The sequence below is a fragment of the Eumetopias jubatus genome, unplaced genomic scaffold (genome assembly GCF_037043125.1).
Source record: "Eumetopias jubatus isolate StellerSeaLion01/CBP00866 unplaced genomic scaffold, mEumJub1_p1.0 scaffold_10, whole genome shotgun sequence".
Lineage (NCBI taxonomy): Eukaryota > Metazoa > Chordata > Mammalia > Carnivora > Otariidae > Eumetopias > Eumetopias jubatus.
In genome coordinates this window covers 77750341-77768910 of record NW_028274816.1, presented here as the reverse complement: position 1 = coordinate 77768910, position 18570 = coordinate 77750341, and the positions used below count along the sequence as shown (strand labels likewise).

Genomic DNA, 18570 nt, shown 5'->3' with positions numbered 1-18570 from the left:
AGGCCCTTAGAGGGCCCTGTCCTCCTAGAAGAACTGGCACAAAGAAACAGGAAAAATGCCTCTCAAAGAGCTTTTGGGGAATGTAGGTTGAAGGCTACCGAGGTGCCTGCCATCATGTAGTTGGTTCTGGGTGAGAATGAGGCATCTTCCCGATCGCCGAGTGAGGACCGTGGTGACGAAGGGTTCATACTGGTTTTCCACCTCGTACCTCTTAAATCCTCACCTGCTGTCATTCCCCTTCTTTGCTGACGTCTGCTGAGCTGAATCTCTGTGCTTTCCCGTTCACGCTGCTGACTCCCTTTCTCTCATGCCCTGGTCTCCTTCTCTCACCCTGCTGTGTGGCTCTGAGCGGTCAGACTGGGCCTCACGCCTGATGGGTGCGCGGTGTGGGAGACCGTACCGCGGGGGATGGTGGCTCGTGGGCTCGGGCCAGCCATTGTCCCTCCCCCTCAGTGTCTATCCAGTGCTCACTTCCTGCCCCACATTGGAACGGGAGAGGAGAGCGTGCACACCTATCAGCAGATGGTTCAGGCCATCGATGAACTGGTTCGAAAAACCTTCCAAGACTGGACGTTAACGCTGGACAAGGACTGTATCCGGCGGCTGGACACGCCACTGTTACGAATCAGCCAGGAGAAGGCGGGCATGCTGGATGTCAACTTTGACAAGTACGAGACCCAGTCTGACTCCTTGCCCCGCTGCTGCGCGCGTCCCCGGCTCTCCCCAGAGAGGGAGCGTAACTGCTGTCTCTCGGTTCCACGCGCCATTCTGGTTTGGAACTCTCTCATATGCTGTAATACGGGGACTAGCCCCGCCTGCCTTTGATCTACCGTTTATTCTCCAAAATAACCCATCACAAACAGGCAGCCCCCAGTAACCCACTGATCCAGTGATGTAGGTGTTCGGCCACTAGATGGCCATGGCGGCCCAGCTAAGTCACCCGGGCCACCGGCGAAGGTATGGGTTTGTGGCGGGGGGGGGGGCGGACGACTGGTGGGGCTGGCGGATCACTCTCTCTCCCTCCTACGGCTTTCCAGTTAGGACAGTTTCAGGTTCCCATCCTTTACAGTGTAAGTGATTCACGTATTTTCCACCGCGAGAGCCTTCCCCGTGCTGGGAACCGAGGTAGGCGCCACGGATGTGTGGATGGCAAAGCCCCTGGCCACGGCCACTCTGCGGGGGAGCCTGAGGCCCCGAGGCCCCGAGGCCTGTAAGATGCAGAAGAGAACACTAAGGAAGGAGCTCTGTAAGACATCTGTCTACAGAGATTGCAAACCGTCTGGTGACAGTTTTTCTTAATTGGAAGGCAATCACTTTCCACTTGATTGCTTTTGGCTCCCCGTTGTCATCAGCTGCCTCCCCGGCTCCTGGGCTGTGGCTCCTCGCCTTGGCTTCGACTCCCAGGCAGTCCTGATCTGCTGGGCCCTGGCACGAGGGGCTTTGCTAGACAGGGCCTGGGGGCAGACGGAGGCCAGGGGACGGGAGGCACCAGGGTGCAAGGACACGCCACGGTGGAGGGACAGGGTGGAGGAGTGGTGCCGTGTGTCAGGGGAGGAGAGGCATTCGTGAGGACAGAGACGCTGGAGCCTGGAGACCCGTCCTTGGCCGGCGGGGCTGTCGGGGAGCGGCCCTGAGAAGGTCCATGGGTGTTTGAGGTATGGCCAAGCGGCCCCGTAGAACAACGGCTTCGTAAGTCAACACTCTGATTTTGAGGAGACAGGGGACGAGGTCGGTATTACCCTCGCGGTGACATTTGCAAGCAGATAACGGGGTTGAATCTGCAAGACACATTGTCCCGTCAAGCTGGGTGCTCCCAAAGGGGCTGTGCTTGGAGTGACGCCCGGACGGACGGACGGATGGACGCACTTGCAGTGATACCAATATGAACGTGCACAGCCCAGCAGCTGCCTTTTTCCCTGGAATCAAAGGATTGTATTCAAATAACAGAATTGTGGTAGCACCAACGATCCGTGTTTACATTTTTTTTTAAAGATTTTATTTATTTAATTGACAGAGAGAGAGAGACAGTGAGAGAGGGAACACAAGCAGGGGGAGTGGGGGAGGGAGAAGCAGGCTTCCCGCCGAGCAGGGAGCCCGATGCGGGGCTCGATGCGGGGCTCGATCTCAGGACCCCGGGACCATGGCCCGAGCCGAAGGCAGTCGCTTAACCACCTGAGCCACCCAGGCGCCCCCCGTGTTTACATTTTAAGTATGAGAGAAGACAAAGGTTGAGCAAGAGGTGAAGACACGTCACAGGTAAGCCGCCCCAGCGGGCTGGGGGCCGTGCCTCCTCCCAATCCTCGGGGCAGAGTCTGAACCCTGGGCTCCATGTGCCTTGCCCTGTGACCTCGGGCGAGCCGCCGAATTCCTCGGAGTTTCCTTATCCTTATTTATCAAAAAATCCTTTTCTGTGCTTGTCACGAGGTGAGATGGCGTATGTGGAAGTCCTCACGAAGAACCAACAATCCACAAACATGATTTTCCCTTCAAAAGAACTGCCTCAGGAAGCTGCGCGAACACAGGACATTCAAAGCAGATTTAGCAAGGAGATATCGTCGTTTTGTAAACGTTATTTTATTATCATTTTTTAAAATAATAGTTGTAGTTTTTAAAACAGTTTAACCTTTTACAAGGGGTGATATAAGGTCCATGTTACAAAACTCAATATTTACACCAGGGTAGACAAGGAACAGTCCGACTCCACTGCTGTATCCCTGTGACTCAGTTTCTCTGTACACAGTCTGTGTCACTAGTTTCTCGGGGAACATATTCCAGCAATAAGAGTGGATAGGTACATAAACAGTCTCTTTATACAAATAGTAGCATACCATATACACTGTGCATCCAAAGTGTTTTCAAATGATTAATTTTCCCATTATAAAAGTGACAATTTTAGAAAATTCACAAGATGCAAGAAAGTGAAAGAGAGAAAAACGTCTCCCCAAAGATAACCATGCTTAGTGGTTTGGTCTATTTTTTATCCCCCACTCTCTTTTACCACCCCCACCCCCCACTTCATACTTTTGTTTTTCTTTGACTTAAAAATCTTTAGTGGGTATTTTTAAATTATAAAAATAGTGCCTGCTCCCTGTAAAAAAAAAAAAATTGGATGTGGCAATATATACAGGAAACAGTGAAAATCCAGCCCCCAGCCCCCACTCCCTGGAGCTAATCTCGATTACCAGGTAATCCAAAATACACACTGCACACAAAATAGGATCACATCGTAAACGGGGTTTTTTGCAACTTGCTTTTTTTTAAGGTTAACAACACGCGTGGGGTGGGGGTTCCATTCTGTACGGGGAGCAGTATGTGGTTGTTCCCCGCGGTGTCTAGCATCCTATAGTGTATACTGTGACTCAGTCAGCTCAGGACTGATGGACTTATAAGTTGTTGCACGGTTTCTGCAAGGCTTCTGGATGTTCCGTACTGGTTGGAGGATTTCGAGCGGGCTCCCTGTACCTTGTGCCCGTCCTCCCACCGTGGTGCGTTTGCCTGACGTTCCAGCGGGATGCCCATCGGGGTCGGAGAGGCTTAGGAGAGAACTTGCCAGTCTGCTGTGATGGTCTCCCTTCAAGGAGCACGTGCGATACTTATCTGAAGCACCCATTGCATAATCTTTACAGCAGAGCCTAACAAGGCAGCTCTGGGCCAAATATTTATGGCCTGGGTTTAACCGAAACCCAAATAACGGCTAGAATGCTTCTCCCAGAGAGGAGTGTTTCTGTCCCTGGTCAGTCGCTTACTAGAGGGATCTGTTATAAGCTGCTTTACATTTTTGTGGTTTCAAGATAAAGCCGCCTCAACCCAGTAAATTATGTATGGGGGGGGGAAACAACAACATGATTCCGGGGAAGGATGAAAAGTGAAAAGTCTGGGCTCATCAAACCAGTAAAGAAATCCAAGACCGTTTCCGCTCTTCTCCAACATCTTACCATGGAGGTGCAGATGACTTCATCAGGCTCACCCTTTTGTGCTCAAGGGTCCAGATAAGATCTGCAAATAAGCATGCTTTTCAAGTGTCCTGAGTGTTCTCAGAATCACCTGACTCGGCCCCCCCCACCCCCCCCGAGTTCGGAGCCTTCTGGGCCCTAATAGAGCCTAGTTTATCTCACAAGGGGCTTTTTCTTATCCCATCTTATATCCCAAACATTTGAGCTCTGAAGTCCAAATTGGCTTTTACCACATTTCACGGCCAGACTGGCTTCACCGATCGCACGTAACTCGAACACGTTCCCGATGTCCTCCCTGCGTCCCACACCACCTGTACACCACCATGCGGGTGCCCCAGAGCAGGAGGGTGGACACGGGGACGCCTGTTGGTGTTCTGTGTGTAGGGCCTGCAATTCCTTCTCTTCCCCCAGCCATATAGGACCTTCTCTATGGGATCGGTTCATTCCGGGCTGTCAGCCCTAAACTCAGCTGACTTCACTTTCCTGCCTCTGTGGCCTGACCACGGCTCTGAGGATCAATGAGGAAATATCTTACAGAAATAATTTCCCAGGCTGATTTGTTTTTTTTTTTTTTAAGGAGATTTTATTTGTTGGGGCGCCTCGGTGGCTCCGTCGGTTGTGTGTTCGGCTCTTGATCTCAGCTCAGGTCATGATCTCAGGGTCACGAGATCGAGCCCCGTGTCGGGCTCCACGCTCAGCAGAGTCTGCTTCTTTCCCTCTGCTCCTCCCTGTGCTCGCGTGCTCTCTCTCTCTCTCAAATAAATAAATAAATCTAAAAAAAAAAAAGAAATTTTTTCTGTCAACATAAAATGTGCCTTCTGGAAATTAATTGACACACTTCTGGCAAAGACAAGAGCATCCCTGTGGAAAGAGTTCCTCCTAGGATGTTGAGTTCAGCTCAACAATCAAGACGGCATCATCCCAGTCAGTCCTGTCGACCGACAGGTTAAAATCTGCTGATAGGCCTTCAAGTTACTTTGAAGATCTCGTCAAGATGACAAAATGAAGAGACATCTCGGTGGGACGTTGGGGAGCACACTCGCCCACGTGGGCTGGCCGCGGTGTTCAGGGAGACTGATGTGGAGCCTCCAGTCTGAAGAACACGGGAGGATATGTTTGTGCAGCTAGAAATGCCCAGACCCCGCTATCCGTCCAGCGTAGCTCTCACACTAGTTTTGGTTAAGTCAGTATTTAGTGTTCAGCTTAATATGACTCTGTTAGTCCCATTTGTGGCTGGGCAGAGGAATTTTGTGGTGATGGTTCTTTCCTGGCTAGTCTGATGTTTGCTCTTTTTGGAATTGATAATTACCTCGCTATTTTTCTTAGCACACTGTTCACTGTCGTTAATTCTCCCAGATGGGTCGTATTTTTCCTCACTCTCTGAACCGGTTTCCTGTCTTTCTTAGAGCTAGCCCTGCTAGAACTCCCTTTCCTCCTGAGTCAGTAGAACTGGTTAGTTTCGAGGCCTGCTACTCAGGTGTTAGCCTGGAATTCCGACCCCCACTCCCAGCCTCTTTTCTTGTTGGAATTCCTGTTTCCTTTGTCTTCCTCTTTCTTGGTTTAGGCCCTCATTTTGGTGGAGTGCATTCTTTACTAGCTTTCTGGGAAATGGTGCATGGGAGGCAAATTTTTTTAGTTCTTCTGTGACTGACCACAGTTGTCTTCTGTCCTCCCCTTGTTGGATGTTTGGCTGGATTTCGGATCCTAAACTGAAAGCAATTTTCCTTGGCTTTGGCCTCTCTCTCTTTTACTTTGGAGGGTTTCCTTCAATGCCTGGTAATCCACTGTTGGTGCATGTGTGAGAGAGGCCTATTCTCTTGAAAATAATTTCCCTCACTGGAAGTTTCCTCTCCAGTAAAGGTGAAGATATAATCCTTTGCAAAACTTCAATTACGATATTTCTTATTTTGTTATTTCAGTGCTTGCCTGTAGAGCAGGCACAGAATATTGTGGAATTTTCACCTCATTGTGCTTCCAAGTAGCATTTCAGTAATATTCGGAGCACAGACTTTCATGAGAGCATCTCCAGGTTGTGGGGGCTTTTGATCGTGATTTAAAAGTACACGTTCCTTAAAAAAGAAAAGAAAAGAAAAGAAAAGAAACCACACAGATTTTACAAATCGTGTGATTTTTTATTCAAGCTTTTTAAAATTTTTGAAAATATTCTATATTTTCTTACGGCGTTTTATGATTTTATTCTTTACGTGTAGATGTCTGATCCTTTTGAGACTTATTTTGATGTAGGGAGAGAGCAGCATGTGCAACTGAGTCGTGTTTTTTAATCCCCAGACGGCTAGCCAGTTGACCTGATCTCATTTATATAACGTAACAAATTCCCACGGAGCGTTGTGTCTATTTTGGGTTTCACTTTTCTGTGCTGGTATGTCTGTCTCTTCATATGAAGGAACCCGACTGCTTTAATTATTGACCTCATTCCTCTCCCTTTGCAGAGTTTTTGGGGGAGACTTTTAATATTTATTTCCCATAAGAACTTTAGAATCAATCTGTTTAGTCCCCAAAATAGTCCCGTTTCTATTTTTATAGGAACAAGGATTGGGTTAAATTTATAGATTAACTAAAGAAGAATGAACATCTTTAAGGTTTGAGTGTTTCTATCCAAGAATAGCATTTTTTCTTTCAGTGTATTTAAATCTGCATAAAATATCTATAAATCATTTTTTCCATGTACACTGACCAATTAACAAGAGATGTCATATATAAAATTTGCAAATAGATGTTACGTATAGACATCTCTTGTTAATTGGTTAATTTGGGTATTTTATTTTTAGTGTTTTAATGGTCACGGGTCTCTTTTCCTCCATGAGCATGTTTAACTGGTTACAGTTTTTATATTGGAAAATAGTTCTGTGTTCTGCCCTCTTGAAAAATCAGACGCTCCAGTCACACTGGGCGCTCGTCCCACATGGCAGCAATTGCCCGGAGTCTTCGCTCTTTGAGATGGATGACCGCGCACTCTTTGATCAACTTTAGGCCAACGTCCAATTGCTATTTGGCATTGCGTTTGAGCCACGGGTGTCTGGGAGATAGCGGAGTTTCTGAACTTTGCTTTGACTCTAAAAGCCCAAGGAGTTGGGAGTGGGTTGGATGCTGGACAGTGAGGCTGAGGGAGGAGGACACGCAGCTCTGGTTTAGGCAGCAGGACGGGGCTGGTCCCAGAGCCAGGAGCTCCCCGCGTGCCGAGTGGACCATGAGTTTGTTTCTGGACATGCGTGCACAGTGCCCGTGGGCCGAGGCAGGGAGACATCCAGGAGGCAGTTGGGCATGCAAGTCCAGAGCTCCCGTTAGCCGTGTAGATCTGGGGGTCAGCAGCTTCTAGAAGGCAGCTGAACTGTGGGCATGGATGAGCTCGCCCGGGGAGAGTGCTGGATGTGAAGAACCTCCAGGAGCCTGCATTGAAGGGAGATGCAGGGCAAGCAGATTCCTCTCAGGGTCTCCAGCGCCCAGCTGAATGGGGTTTCCAAGGGATGCTAGAGACAGAAGGACACTTGCACCAAAAGGCAGGCAGACAAGAGGGGAATTGTGGCCTGGAAGCCAGGGAAGAACGCAAGAGCGCGTCCGAGGAAGGCAAGGCAGGGAGGAGTCCAGCGTGAGAGGGCGGAGGGCCAGGCCTGATGAGGCCTGCAGGGCTTGGGGACAAGGTGTCCCAGGGAGACTTGACAAGGGCAGTTGTGGAGGCGAAGGGGACAGAGGAGTTCTCGAGGACAATTCTGTATGGAAGGTGCGCGGTGAAGGGGAGTGCGGGGCCTGGTACCCGCAGGGGGATACGGAGTCCAGGTGGGCCGGTTGGGTTTGTTTTTTTTCAAGATGGTAGAACCTTGGCCTTCTTTAACTGTTGAGGAGAGCGGGAGGGGATGGCATCTGAGGAAGCAGGAGGAAACCGTGTCAGGACGCGGAGCCCAGGAGGGGGCCTTGGCCTTGGGTGGGAGGAGGGCCTCTTCCGTCCTAAACGGGAGAAGCCTCGGGTGGGACACAAGTCCCCAGGCTTCTGGGTTTTATAGCGGGAAGTATGTGGAGTCTCCTGATGGCTTTTGTATCCCTGTGGTGTAGGAGGTGGGCTTTCCGCAGAGACAGGGAGGGGCAGGTCTGAGAGAGTGCGGAGGCACTGCCAGAGGTGGCCGCGAGCACAGGAGGGGGGCAGCCTGGGGAGACCCCCACATGCAGCGTGGGGAGCCCTCGGGGTGCTCTTGTATGTGGTCCCGTCTTGCTGGGCCACCTGCGCGGTGGGGGGGGGGGGGATGGCAGCAGATTGAACCAGGGTTGGGGTTCCGCCAGGTGGCTTACACTAAGGAGCGAGTGAGGAGTGGCAGGAGGACCGCGAAAGTGACAGATGGCAGGGTCTGTGGATCAGGAGGCGGTGATGGGGGGGACGCACAGCGGGAGGAGAGCCCGTGGTCAGTGATGTGAGGTCAAAGATCAGGTCCTTTGGGAGGGCAGGTGCTGGACCCGGGAGGACACTGGGCTCAGGCGGAAGGGCATCTGAGGGGCTGATCTCAGAGGTGGCGCACTCAGGATGTGGCTGTGACAGCCGGGAGGGAAGGGCGAGAAGCTCCCCAGATGGGAGGCTACATGTGCAAGTCAGATTTCTCTGGGATTGGATTTAACAGAGGAATGAGAAACAGCTGAAATCCGTTTGAATACTCAACCTGATATTGCCCCAAGTATGATCCTTCCAACATGTAGTTAATATAAAAATTACTACTTGGGCATTTTCTATTCTTTTTTTCATGCAGAGTCCTCTCTGCCTTCCATCTCTGTGTCTTTCTCTCTACTTTCGAGAGATTCCTGTTGATTTCATTGTTAACGGGCTTTTTGTTTATTAATGTCGTGCTATGGTCTTTAACTTCCAAGAGCTCTTCTGGTTTTGGGTCACAGATGCTCTCTTCTCTCTCTCAGGATGTTCACACAGTTTTGTTGCGTCTTCTTACTTGGTGGGGGCAGCTTTTGTTCTGCGTGGCCCCTGCCCCCTCGTCTCTCCTTGGAGTTGGCTTTTCTTCTCTTTGGTTTCTCTTTCTTCTCTTCTCAAAAGGCCCCTGCCTTTTGTGCTAGGAAGGACAGAGACCGATGTTTTGTGATCCTTGATTGTCCATCTTCAAGGGCAGGGAGCTGGAAAGCGGACTGGAAACTCTGCTGAGCCCGCCGTGGGGCTCATCAACTGTGGGCTGTTTCCAGGGGACCCCTGAGGTCGCCGTCCTTGGAACTCATCCCTTAGGCTGGCCAGAGGCCACGGGACAGTCCTCCGGGCTTCGTTCTAGAGGGTGTTTGTCCAGCTGCCCGAGCGCCGGTTGCTGGGTGGGAAAAGAAGGCTGGGGGTCTTAACATTCACTGTGCACATGGACCCTTAATGTCCCCTCCTCTCAGTACACCCCCTCCTTCAGCCGGGCCTCGGTCCCCAGTCCAAGACCCTCCGTCGGTCTGTCTCTGTACTGTCTCTCCAGACAGGAGCCTTCCTTCTTCTGCTGGGGTGATGAGCGAACTTGCTTAACTGTGCAGAGTAGGGGCAGGGACAGGTGGGGAGCTGTTTCCACAAGCTTCCCTTCCTGAGACGCTCAGAGACACCACCCTGGGGCTCAGAGAGCCCCATGGCACAAACGGTCTCCATCGCCCCCTGAGGGTGCCGGCTCTGCTCCTTACCCGGCGGCTTCTCAGCTTCCAATCTGCCTCTGAGGGTTTATGCCCTAAACACACAAAGGCCCCCTTTACTGCTGTGGGGGTTTGGGTAGGGAGGGCAGCAAAAGTCAGTGAGTCCAGCCAGCCTTCTTTACTGGGAGTTCTGCTTCATTTCTTATCTCTGTCTCTGTGCCTCCCAGCCCCGCTGCCCTGGGGCCGCTGCTGGCTCCAGGTCAGGCCCTCCAGCAATCCCCTGAGCTGCCTTGCCCTTTCTCCCCGAGGTCCCTACTGATTCTCTTTGTGGAGATTGACTACTGGGAACGGCTGCTCTTTGAGACGCCCCACTACGTGATGAATGTAGCCAAGCGGGAGGAGGACCTGCGCATTCTTCGGGAAAACCTGTTGCTTGTGGCTCGAGACTACAATCGGTAAGGTTGCAGTCCTCAGCACAGCCTTCTGTGTGCCTTCTGAGCCCCTCTGTGTCTTATCTGTCCCGTGATGTCATCTGTCTCCTGCCGGATCTATCCTTTACATTTGACTATCTCAAAAAAAATGCTTTCTCCTACCCTCTTGTATGGCCCTGCGGTTATTCCTGTCCCTTGCACTTTTGTCTTCTAGCTTCAGGGTAGAGAGCAAAAACAACCCAACCAGGTCCTCTCCAACCCCACAGGTCACTGGAGCCATGTATACTGTGGGCCCGGGTCACTTTTCTAGAATGAAACTGGGGGCATTAGCATCGTGGGCATAGGATAACATCGGTGTTACTGAACCAAGGCCACACTCGCACCCTTCTGTTAATACCCTTGGTACTTAACTCTGGACTGAGGCTTTGCTCTGGGTTGGGTACCTCTCTCAGCCCAGTTAAAGTCCAAGTGAGTGGAGCCAGCAGTCTTGTCTGGGCATCTAGAACTACACGGTCCAATATGGCGGCCCTCAGGGGCACGTGGCTATTTCTATTTTAATTACTTAATTGGAATTACGTAAAATCTTAAAATTGAGTTACTCATTCGCACAGGCCACATGTCAAGTGCCCCACAGCCACACTTCATGGTGAGTGGCGACCGTTCGTGGACAGCACAAAGTGTAGAGCGTTTCCACTATCGGTGAAAGTTTTCTTGGAAAGCACGGTGTAGCCTTGTGAGTTTCCCGATGTCTCCACCGAGTTTCCTGGTGCAGAGGAGAGGCCTGGAGAGCTTGTCCCACCCACTGCCAGTCTTCTCTCATACACAGGATCATTGCTATGCTGTCCCCAGATGAGCAGGCCCTCTTCAAAGAACGTATCCGATTCCTGGATAAGAAGATCCACCCTGGACTCAAGAAACTGCACTGGGCCTTGAAGGGGGCCAGCGCCTTCTTCATCACAGAATGCCGAATACACGCCAGCAAGGTGGGTCCTGGTCACTAGGCTCGGAAGGTCTGCAAGGCTGACCCAAAGACCGGTGTGTGGATAATCAGTACAGAGATCAGGGAGTAGTGTGAAAAACGAAGCATGCTGAGGTGTATTATTTTTAATGTGAGCAGCTCTGGCTTGAGGACAGGTGGGAGGATAGCTCGGAGCCCAGAGGGTCTCTTCCCAAACTGAGGCTCCCCTGTGGGCGCGGTCTGACTCTAGGTGCAGACCATAGTGAATGAGTTCAAGGCCTCCACTCTGACCATTGGCTGGCGAGCCCAGGAGATATCTGAGACGCTGTTGGTGCACATCAGCGGCAAACGGGTATACAGGGACCTGGAATTTGAGGAGGACCAGCAGGAGCACCGGGCGGCCGTTCAGCAGAAATTGATGAGCCTGCACCAGGACGTGGTGGCCATCATGACCAACTCCTACGAAGTCTTCAAGAATGACGGCCCTGAGGTGCGGGTCCTGGGACCAAGGCTCTGTGGCTGGGCGAGCCCCCCGGGGCCATCAGAACTTTCTCTTGGTTTCCCTGTCTACCCTTTGTGGGGGCTTCTCAGACGTCCTGCTGTCCTCTTGGGTTCACCCAACCTTCAGTCTCTCAAACCTCCTTCCTTCGGGACTCTGCATCCTACCTTTCTCTTTAACCAGCTTATGGCCTTCCCCAGTGACCATGTTTCCCCTGAGGGCCCACCCTTCCACCCATGCCTTTCCCCAGATCCAGCAGCAGTGGGTGCTGTACACGATTCGGCTGGACCGCATGATGGAGGATGCCCTGCGTCTGAATGTGAAGTGGTCGCTGCTGGAGCTGTCCAAGGCCATCAACGGGGACGGGAAGACCACGCCCAACCCCCTCTTCCGAGTCCTGGTCATTTTGCAGAATGACACACAGGGAGGTGTGGCACAGGTGGGGACCTTGACCCCTGAAGTTCCAAAACTGTCTCTATTTTCGGTTTCCCTCAATCCTTAAACTTCCCTAAATCCCTTGGCCTTGACTTCATCCTGTGGCTTCCAGGGCTGGTTCTGAGGTGTTCAGCCTTCCCAGTCCTGAGGCTCCATGGCCCATGCTAAGGCCATCTCCCCTGTGTTTCCCCCCTCCTCCCCGCCCCGCCAGGTGGAATTCTCACCCACTCTGCAGACTCTGGCAGGTGTGGTCAATGACATTGGCCACCACCTCTTCTCCACCATCTCTGTCTTTCGCCACCTCCCCGAAATTCTCATCAGGCGCAAGTTTCATCGTGACCCCATCCATATAATCGTGGGTGAGTGGGCAGTGGGGAGGGCACCAGGTGCAGGGCCACCAGAGACTTAGGGAGGGCCAGAGCCAGGAGGAGAGGCTGGGGCTGTTTCCAGACATGGGGCTGGTCATCTCCGTGATGCTGGGAAGGCCAGGTCGGGGGCCAGACGGGGAAGGGAGCAAGGGTGGTGGTGGGAGTGGAAGGTAAGTGACTCATGTTCAAGGGCTTCGGGACTGGGGTGGGAGATTCAGAAGGACGAGTTTGGGACTGGGGCAGGATAGGAGGCGCCCTTCTGAATCCTCGGGCTGGATCCGACTCCCCCTCTGCTTACGAATGCTCACAGCTGAGCTGTATTTCTTTGGGGAGATGGTGTTGGAGAGGAGGACCCAGTGGCCAGGGCCCAGGCTGGAGCTTGGGTTGGGCTGGGAGTGAGTGAGAAGCGTTTTGCTGGCTCTTCAAGAGCGAGACGAGGACATCAAGAAGATCCAGGCCCAGATCAGCAGCGGCATGACCAACAACGCGAGCCTGCTGCAGAACTACCTCAAGACCTGGGATTTGTATCGGGAGATCTGGGAGATCAACAAGGACTCTTTCATTCGCCGCTACCAGCGTCTCAACCCCCCCGTCTCGTCTTTTGACGCTGACATTGCCCGGTAAGGAGCACAGGTGGCTGTGAAGCCTAGCATCCCGGGAGGAGGCTCAGGCCTACGGGCTCGGGAAGAGGGTTGGGGAAGGGAGAGCTGCAGAAAATGTGTGTCCTCAACCATGGGAGAAGATCAGGAGCTAGGGCATGGGACCTCTGTTTCTCAAGGGGTAGAGATCACATCAGAGCTGGACAAAATTTAGTGGAATGGTCTTGTCTTTTTGTGTGTGTGTCGGGGGGGGCGCACCCACAGGGTCCTGTTGGGAAACAACAACTGTAAAGATCTGAAGGGTGAGAAGCAAGCACTTTTTTTTTTTTAAGGTTTTATTTATTTACTTGGCAGAGAGAGACACAGTGAGAGAGGGAACACAGCAGGGGGAGTGGGAGAGGGAGAAGCAGGCTTCCCGCCGAGCAGGGAGCCCAATGCGGGGCTCGATCCCAGGACCCTGGGATCATGACCTGAGCCGAAGGCAGACGCTTCATGGACGGAGCCAGCCGGGCGCCCAAGGTTGTGAGGTCACTGAGTCTCGTGAAAGCTCTTTGCACGCTCTAAGGCACTGTGCAAATGTAGTCACTACACAAGCACTGGTGTGGTAAGAAGTAGGATTCAGGCGTGCAAAGCCGTGGAAGGGCTGGGACATTAGGAAAGGCTGCATGAAGGGCCTGGCGGAGTGGGCAGGGGTCCCACAGGCAGCAGGAGGGGGGAGGGCCTTGCAGGCGGAGAACACAGCGTGAGAAAGGCACGGAGATGGGGACACATGTGCACGCGCACCGAGGAGCGCGTGGTCTGGGACACGGGTGTGGGGATGGATGCGCCCCAGGGGTTTAGGTAGGGCAGACCACGTCCTTGTGGTGTGGGCTCTGTCATTATCACCGTGTTATAGATGAGAACTTGGGGCTCAGAACAGTTTGAATAGCCTGTCTGAGGCCGCAGAGCTGGGGAGCAGCAGTGGGTACTCCGACCTGGGCCACCCTGAAGCCTCGAATGCCAGACCAAGGAGTGTGGTTGCTGTCTCGCAGGCAGGGGTTGGGGGGTGACAGGATCTCAGCCCTGTGGCTGGGACACCCCTGGAGCAGCGGAGCAGCCCGGAGCTACTGCGCGGGTCTGGGGGGCAGGACACCGGGGCACCAGAGCGCAAACTCACGACAGGGCAGAGGGCTTGTCTGCTGAGAGAAAACCGCCCTAGCGGGGACACGGGCCCTTGCAGCTACACGGAGGTGGCTAACAACGTGCAGAAGGAGGAGACCGTGCTCAACATCCAGTTCGTGCTGCTGGACTGCTCCCACCTCAAGTTCTCGCTGGTGCAGCATTGCAACGAGTGGCAGAACAAGTTCACGACCCTGCTCAAGGATATGGCGGCCCGGCGCCTCCTGGAGCTCCACACCTACCTGCAGGACAACGGGGACAAGTACGGGCTCCTCCGGTGGGGCCTGTGGGGCGGCGGGGCGGCGGGGCGGGGCAGGAGGGCCCACCTGCCTGCTCTCTGCCTGCCCTCAGAATCAGCCGCCCTCCCCAGACGCTGGAGGAACTGGGGGTCAGTTTGCAGCTCATGGAGACCCTGCAGCATGACCTGCCCGACCTGGAGACCCAGATCCCCCCCATACACGAGCAGTTCACCATTCTCGAGAAGTACGAGGTGCCGGTTCAGGAGAACGTGAGTTCCTGGGGCGTGCCGTCCACCGGGATCGGGCCCATGGCAGCAGTGGCTCGGGGAGAAAGTTAACGCCCACGTTTGAGGCCCTGGGCCGCCAGGAAGGACGGCAGAGAAGTGAGCTGGGTGGAAGGCGCAAGACCCCGAGGCCTCGGAGAGCCAGAGAACTCAAATGATAGTTTGGGTCAGATTATGGATTTCTCTTAGGCCCTAAGACTCTGGTCCACAGGGTCAGAAACAAGGCCCTAAGAGTGTGGCTGAGGATAGACCCCCTGCTCGTGGGTCATTGTCCCCTCCTTGATGTCCCCAGGTCCTAGAGATGCTGGACAGTCTCAACGGGGAGTGGGTCATCTTCCAACAAATCCTGCTGGATAGTGAGCAAATGCTGAAGAAACACAAGGAGAAATTCAAGACAGGCCTCATCCACTCAGCGGATGACTTCAAGAAGAAAGCGCATAATCTCCTGGAAGACTTTGAATCCAAAGGTACGTCTTTCTCAAGCTCTCCCCCTCTACCTCTGTGTTGACCCAGTGTCTCAAAGCCTTGGCCCCCGGGAGGTAGGGACAAGGGCGAGCAGAGGAAAGATGCTGCTGGGGAGAGGGGATGAAGGCCTGGTGCTTTTGGTCTCACTGCCCCGCTCACAGCATTTCCAGTTTTCCTTCTTTCCCATGACCCAGCCGGTTCTGATTCTCACACCACATGTAGGAGTTTTTGCTAAAGTGAATCATCATCCTGGCAATGCAGTCCCTCGTTTTCCTTCCTGCCCCTGTCGGGTGAGGAGAGAAGGGAGATTTGCCCACAAAGCGGCACGAGGACCATGACAGTCCTTCCAGGGGACGATGGGCTTTCACCTTGGATTTCCCACAGGCCCCTTCACCAGTAACGTGGGACATCAGGCGGCCTTGGAGCAGATCGCCCAGGTGCGGGCCATGCTGAATGCCATGCGGGAAGAAGAAAACAGTCTCCGCTCCAACCTGGGCATCTTCAAGATCGAGCAGCCAGCCTCCAAGGACCTGCAGAACCTGGAGAAGGTGGTGTGCTGGGCTAGGCCCTTGTGCTGAGCAGGGCTGGGGGCTGGGGGCAGGACCAGGAAGATGGGAGCACGAAGACCTTTTTTTTTTAAAAAAAAAATGTAGGTAAAATTCAGATAACAAAATAACCATTTTTTTAAAAAGATTTTATTTATTTATTTGACAGAGAGAGAGAGAGACAGCGAGAGAGGGAACCTCAAGCAGGGGGAGTGGGAGAGGGAGAACAGGCTTCCCGCGGAGCAGGGAGCCCGATGCAGGGCTCGATCCCAGGACCCCGGGATCATGACCTGGGCCGAAGGCAGACGCTTAATGGCTGAGCCGCTCAGGTGCCCCAACAAAATAACCATTTTAAAGCAAACGATTCGGTGGCATTTCATACATTCACAATGTTGTGAAGTCATCACCTCTGGCTCCGAAACGCTTTCATCACCCCAGAAGGAAACCTGCACCCTCTCCCCTCAGCTCCCGTTGACCACTCGTGGATCTTCCGTCCTGTACATTTGGCACAAATGGCTTTCATGTCTGGCTCAGTTCGCTCAGTGTAACGTTTTCAAGGTTCACGCACGTTGTAGCGCGTGTAGGTGCCGAGTGATCTTCCACTGTGTGGACATTCGGCTTGCTTCCCGCCTTTGAGCAGATCTAGCTGCTACGAACGTGTGTGTCCCTGCATTTGCTTGAGTCCCGCCGCCAGCCCCCCGGGGGCGGCCGGAGGGGTGGAAGCGCGGGGTCTCCGTCTGCTGTGTGTGGAGGGAGGAGGAGGGCCCGAGCACCCTCCCTTACCGCTTCTTCCCACTCCTGGCCGTGAAGGAGCTGGATGCGCTGCAGCAGGTGTGGGAGATCACACGGGACTGGGAGGAGAACTGGAACCAGTGGAAGATGGGCCGGTTCCTGACGCTGCAGACGGAGGCCATGGAAACGATGGCGCATGGGCTCTTCCGCCGTCTCACCAGGCTGGCCAAAGAGTACAAGGTGCGTGGGGGGCGGCGGGGGGCAGAGGGTGAGCCCGCTGAGGAAGGGGTGCTGGCCAGGCCTGCTGATGCCTCCCATGTTTGCCCAGGACCGCAACTGGGAAATTATCGAAACCACTCGCTCCAAAATAGAGCAGTTCAAGAAGACCATGCCCCTCATCTCAGACCTTCGCAACCCCGCCCTTAGAGAGAGGTGAGGCTGCTCCTCGCTCCTCGGGGCCACCCCCCGGCCCGCGGCCACCTGGTTCTCATGGGGTCCCCTCCCCGCGGCCACGTGCCCCTGCCCCCGCCCACAGACACGCACCCCCGAGGAGCCCTCCCTCGAGCCTGCCCCGTCCTCTGTCTCCCATGCCGTCCTGGGCCCTCTGGCCTTCCCGCCTCCTCTCTTCCCTTCCCCCGGCGTCTCCCAGCACTCTGTTCTGTCTTGACGTCTTCTGTCTACAAAAGGTTTTATTCTTTTTTTAAAAAAAGATTATTTTATTTTGGGGGGGGAGGGGCAGAGGGAAAGGGAGGGGGAATCTCAAGCACTGAGCGTGACTCGGGGCTCGATCTCACGACCCTGAGATCACGACCTGAGCTGAAATCAAGAGTCGGACGCTTAACTGACTGAGCCACCCAGGCGCCCCCAAAAGGTTTTATTCTGATGTAGCCAAAGGTATTCCCTTCTTCCTTCATGGGTTTTGCTTCTGGGCCTCGTCTAAGAGGACCTACCCCGCCCCCGCCGCCAGAGTTAAACCTGCATTCTCTCTGTACTTTCCTCTAAATACTTCATAATTTTATTTTCCAAGTTTTGTTCTTTCGATTACATGATAGGTGAGGCTTTTGAGGCCATGGAGGATGGAATGGGCTATTTTATTATTATATTTTTAAAAGATTTTTATTTTATTTTATTTATTAGAGAGAGAATGAGAGAGAGAGAGAGAGAGAGAGCATGAGAAGGGGGAGGGTCAGAGGGAGGAGCAGACTCCCTGCTGAGCAGGGAGCCTGATACGGGACTCGATCCGGGGACTCTGGGATCATGACCTGAGCCGAAGGCAGACGCTTAACCAACTGAGCCACCCAGGTGCCCCAGAATGGGCTATTTTATAAATGATGTTGTAATAATTATCCATTTAGAAGGAAGTAATTTCACTTCTCTGCGTTGCGTCCATGATGGTGTTTTTGCCGGGTTTCACCCTTGTGTCCTGTGGCTAAGTACAACCTGACCATACACCCGCCTAAGTTGTTCAACCTCCCCTAGGCTCAGGTTCCTCGGGCTCAGGTGGAAGAACCAAAGTTCCTTGTTGATAGCGGGCATGTGAATTAAGTGAGCCGTCTCATGCACGGCGCTTGGCCCCGCGCATAATCTGTCCACAGTGATCTTGCAATGATCGGTCTGAACTCTCTCTCCAGAGAATCAGCACCTCCATCTCTGTAGTCCCCACAGTGCCCGGGAGTGCATCTTAGGGCCTATTTAATATAAAATATCAATACGTATATGGAATCGTGCTGTCCCAATGGGAGAGAGAAGGCCTGCGGATCGATGCTAACACTTTCCAGGAGACCCTGATATCCGGCCTCGTGATCTGACTTCTGTCCCCGACTGCAGGCACTGGGATCAGGTCAGAGATGAGATCCAACGGGAGTTTGATCAGGAATCTGACCGCTTCACCTTGGAGCAGATTGTGGACCTTGGGATGGACCAGCATGTGGAGAAAATTGGGGAGATCTCTGCGTCGGCCACCAAAGAGCTGGCTATAGAATTGGTATGACAGGGCCCCCTCCCGCCTCCCCCACTTCGCGAGCCTCCAGCAGCCAGGTTTTCGTGGTCCCATGGCCCCTCTGAGTTCTGTTCCCTTTGCGGACCAAATACTGGATTGTTCTGTTCCCTGGTTTCTCTCCACAGGCATTACAGAACATTGCCAAGACCTGGAGTGTGATCCAGCTAGACATAGTTCCCTATAAGGACAAGGGCCATCACCGACTCCGGTAGAGAGGGCTTGGGGTGCTGGGGGAGGGGCGGGCCGGGCGAGCTGGGCTGCAGAGCCCCCGGAGGTTTGGCAGGTGGGGACGGACTGTAATTCT

General features: G+C 53.4%; 1 protein-coding gene across 2 annotated transcripts in view; it reads left to right on the top strand.

The window, feature by feature from the left end:
- Positions 1–18570, top strand: part of DNAH2 (dynein axonemal heavy chain 2) — a 79447-nt gene that overhangs the window by 17579 nt on the left and 43298 nt on the right. For both annotated transcript variants that reach the window (XM_028125061.2, XM_088028000.1), the window contains 15 exons: positions 454–668; positions 9863–10009; positions 10812–10968; positions 11194–11433; positions 11693–11881; positions 12089–12236; positions 12673–12865; positions 14064–14264; positions 14354–14510; positions 14818–14992; positions 15375–15538; positions 16346–16507; positions 16596–16699; positions 18095–18251; positions 18392–18474. In XM_028125061.2, coding sequence (XP_027980862.2) covers positions 454–668; positions 9863–10009; positions 10812–10968; positions 11194–11433; positions 11693–11881; positions 12089–12236; positions 12673–12865; positions 14064–14264; positions 14354–14510; positions 14818–14992; positions 15375–15538; positions 16346–16507; positions 16596–16699; positions 18095–18251; positions 18392–18474 — 2492 coding nt within the window. The remainder of the gene's footprint in view (positions 1–453; positions 669–9862; positions 10010–10811; positions 10969–11193; positions 11434–11692; positions 11882–12088; positions 12237–12672; positions 12866–14063; positions 14265–14353; positions 14511–14817; positions 14993–15374; positions 15539–16345; positions 16508–16595; positions 16700–18094; positions 18252–18391; positions 18475–18570) is intronic.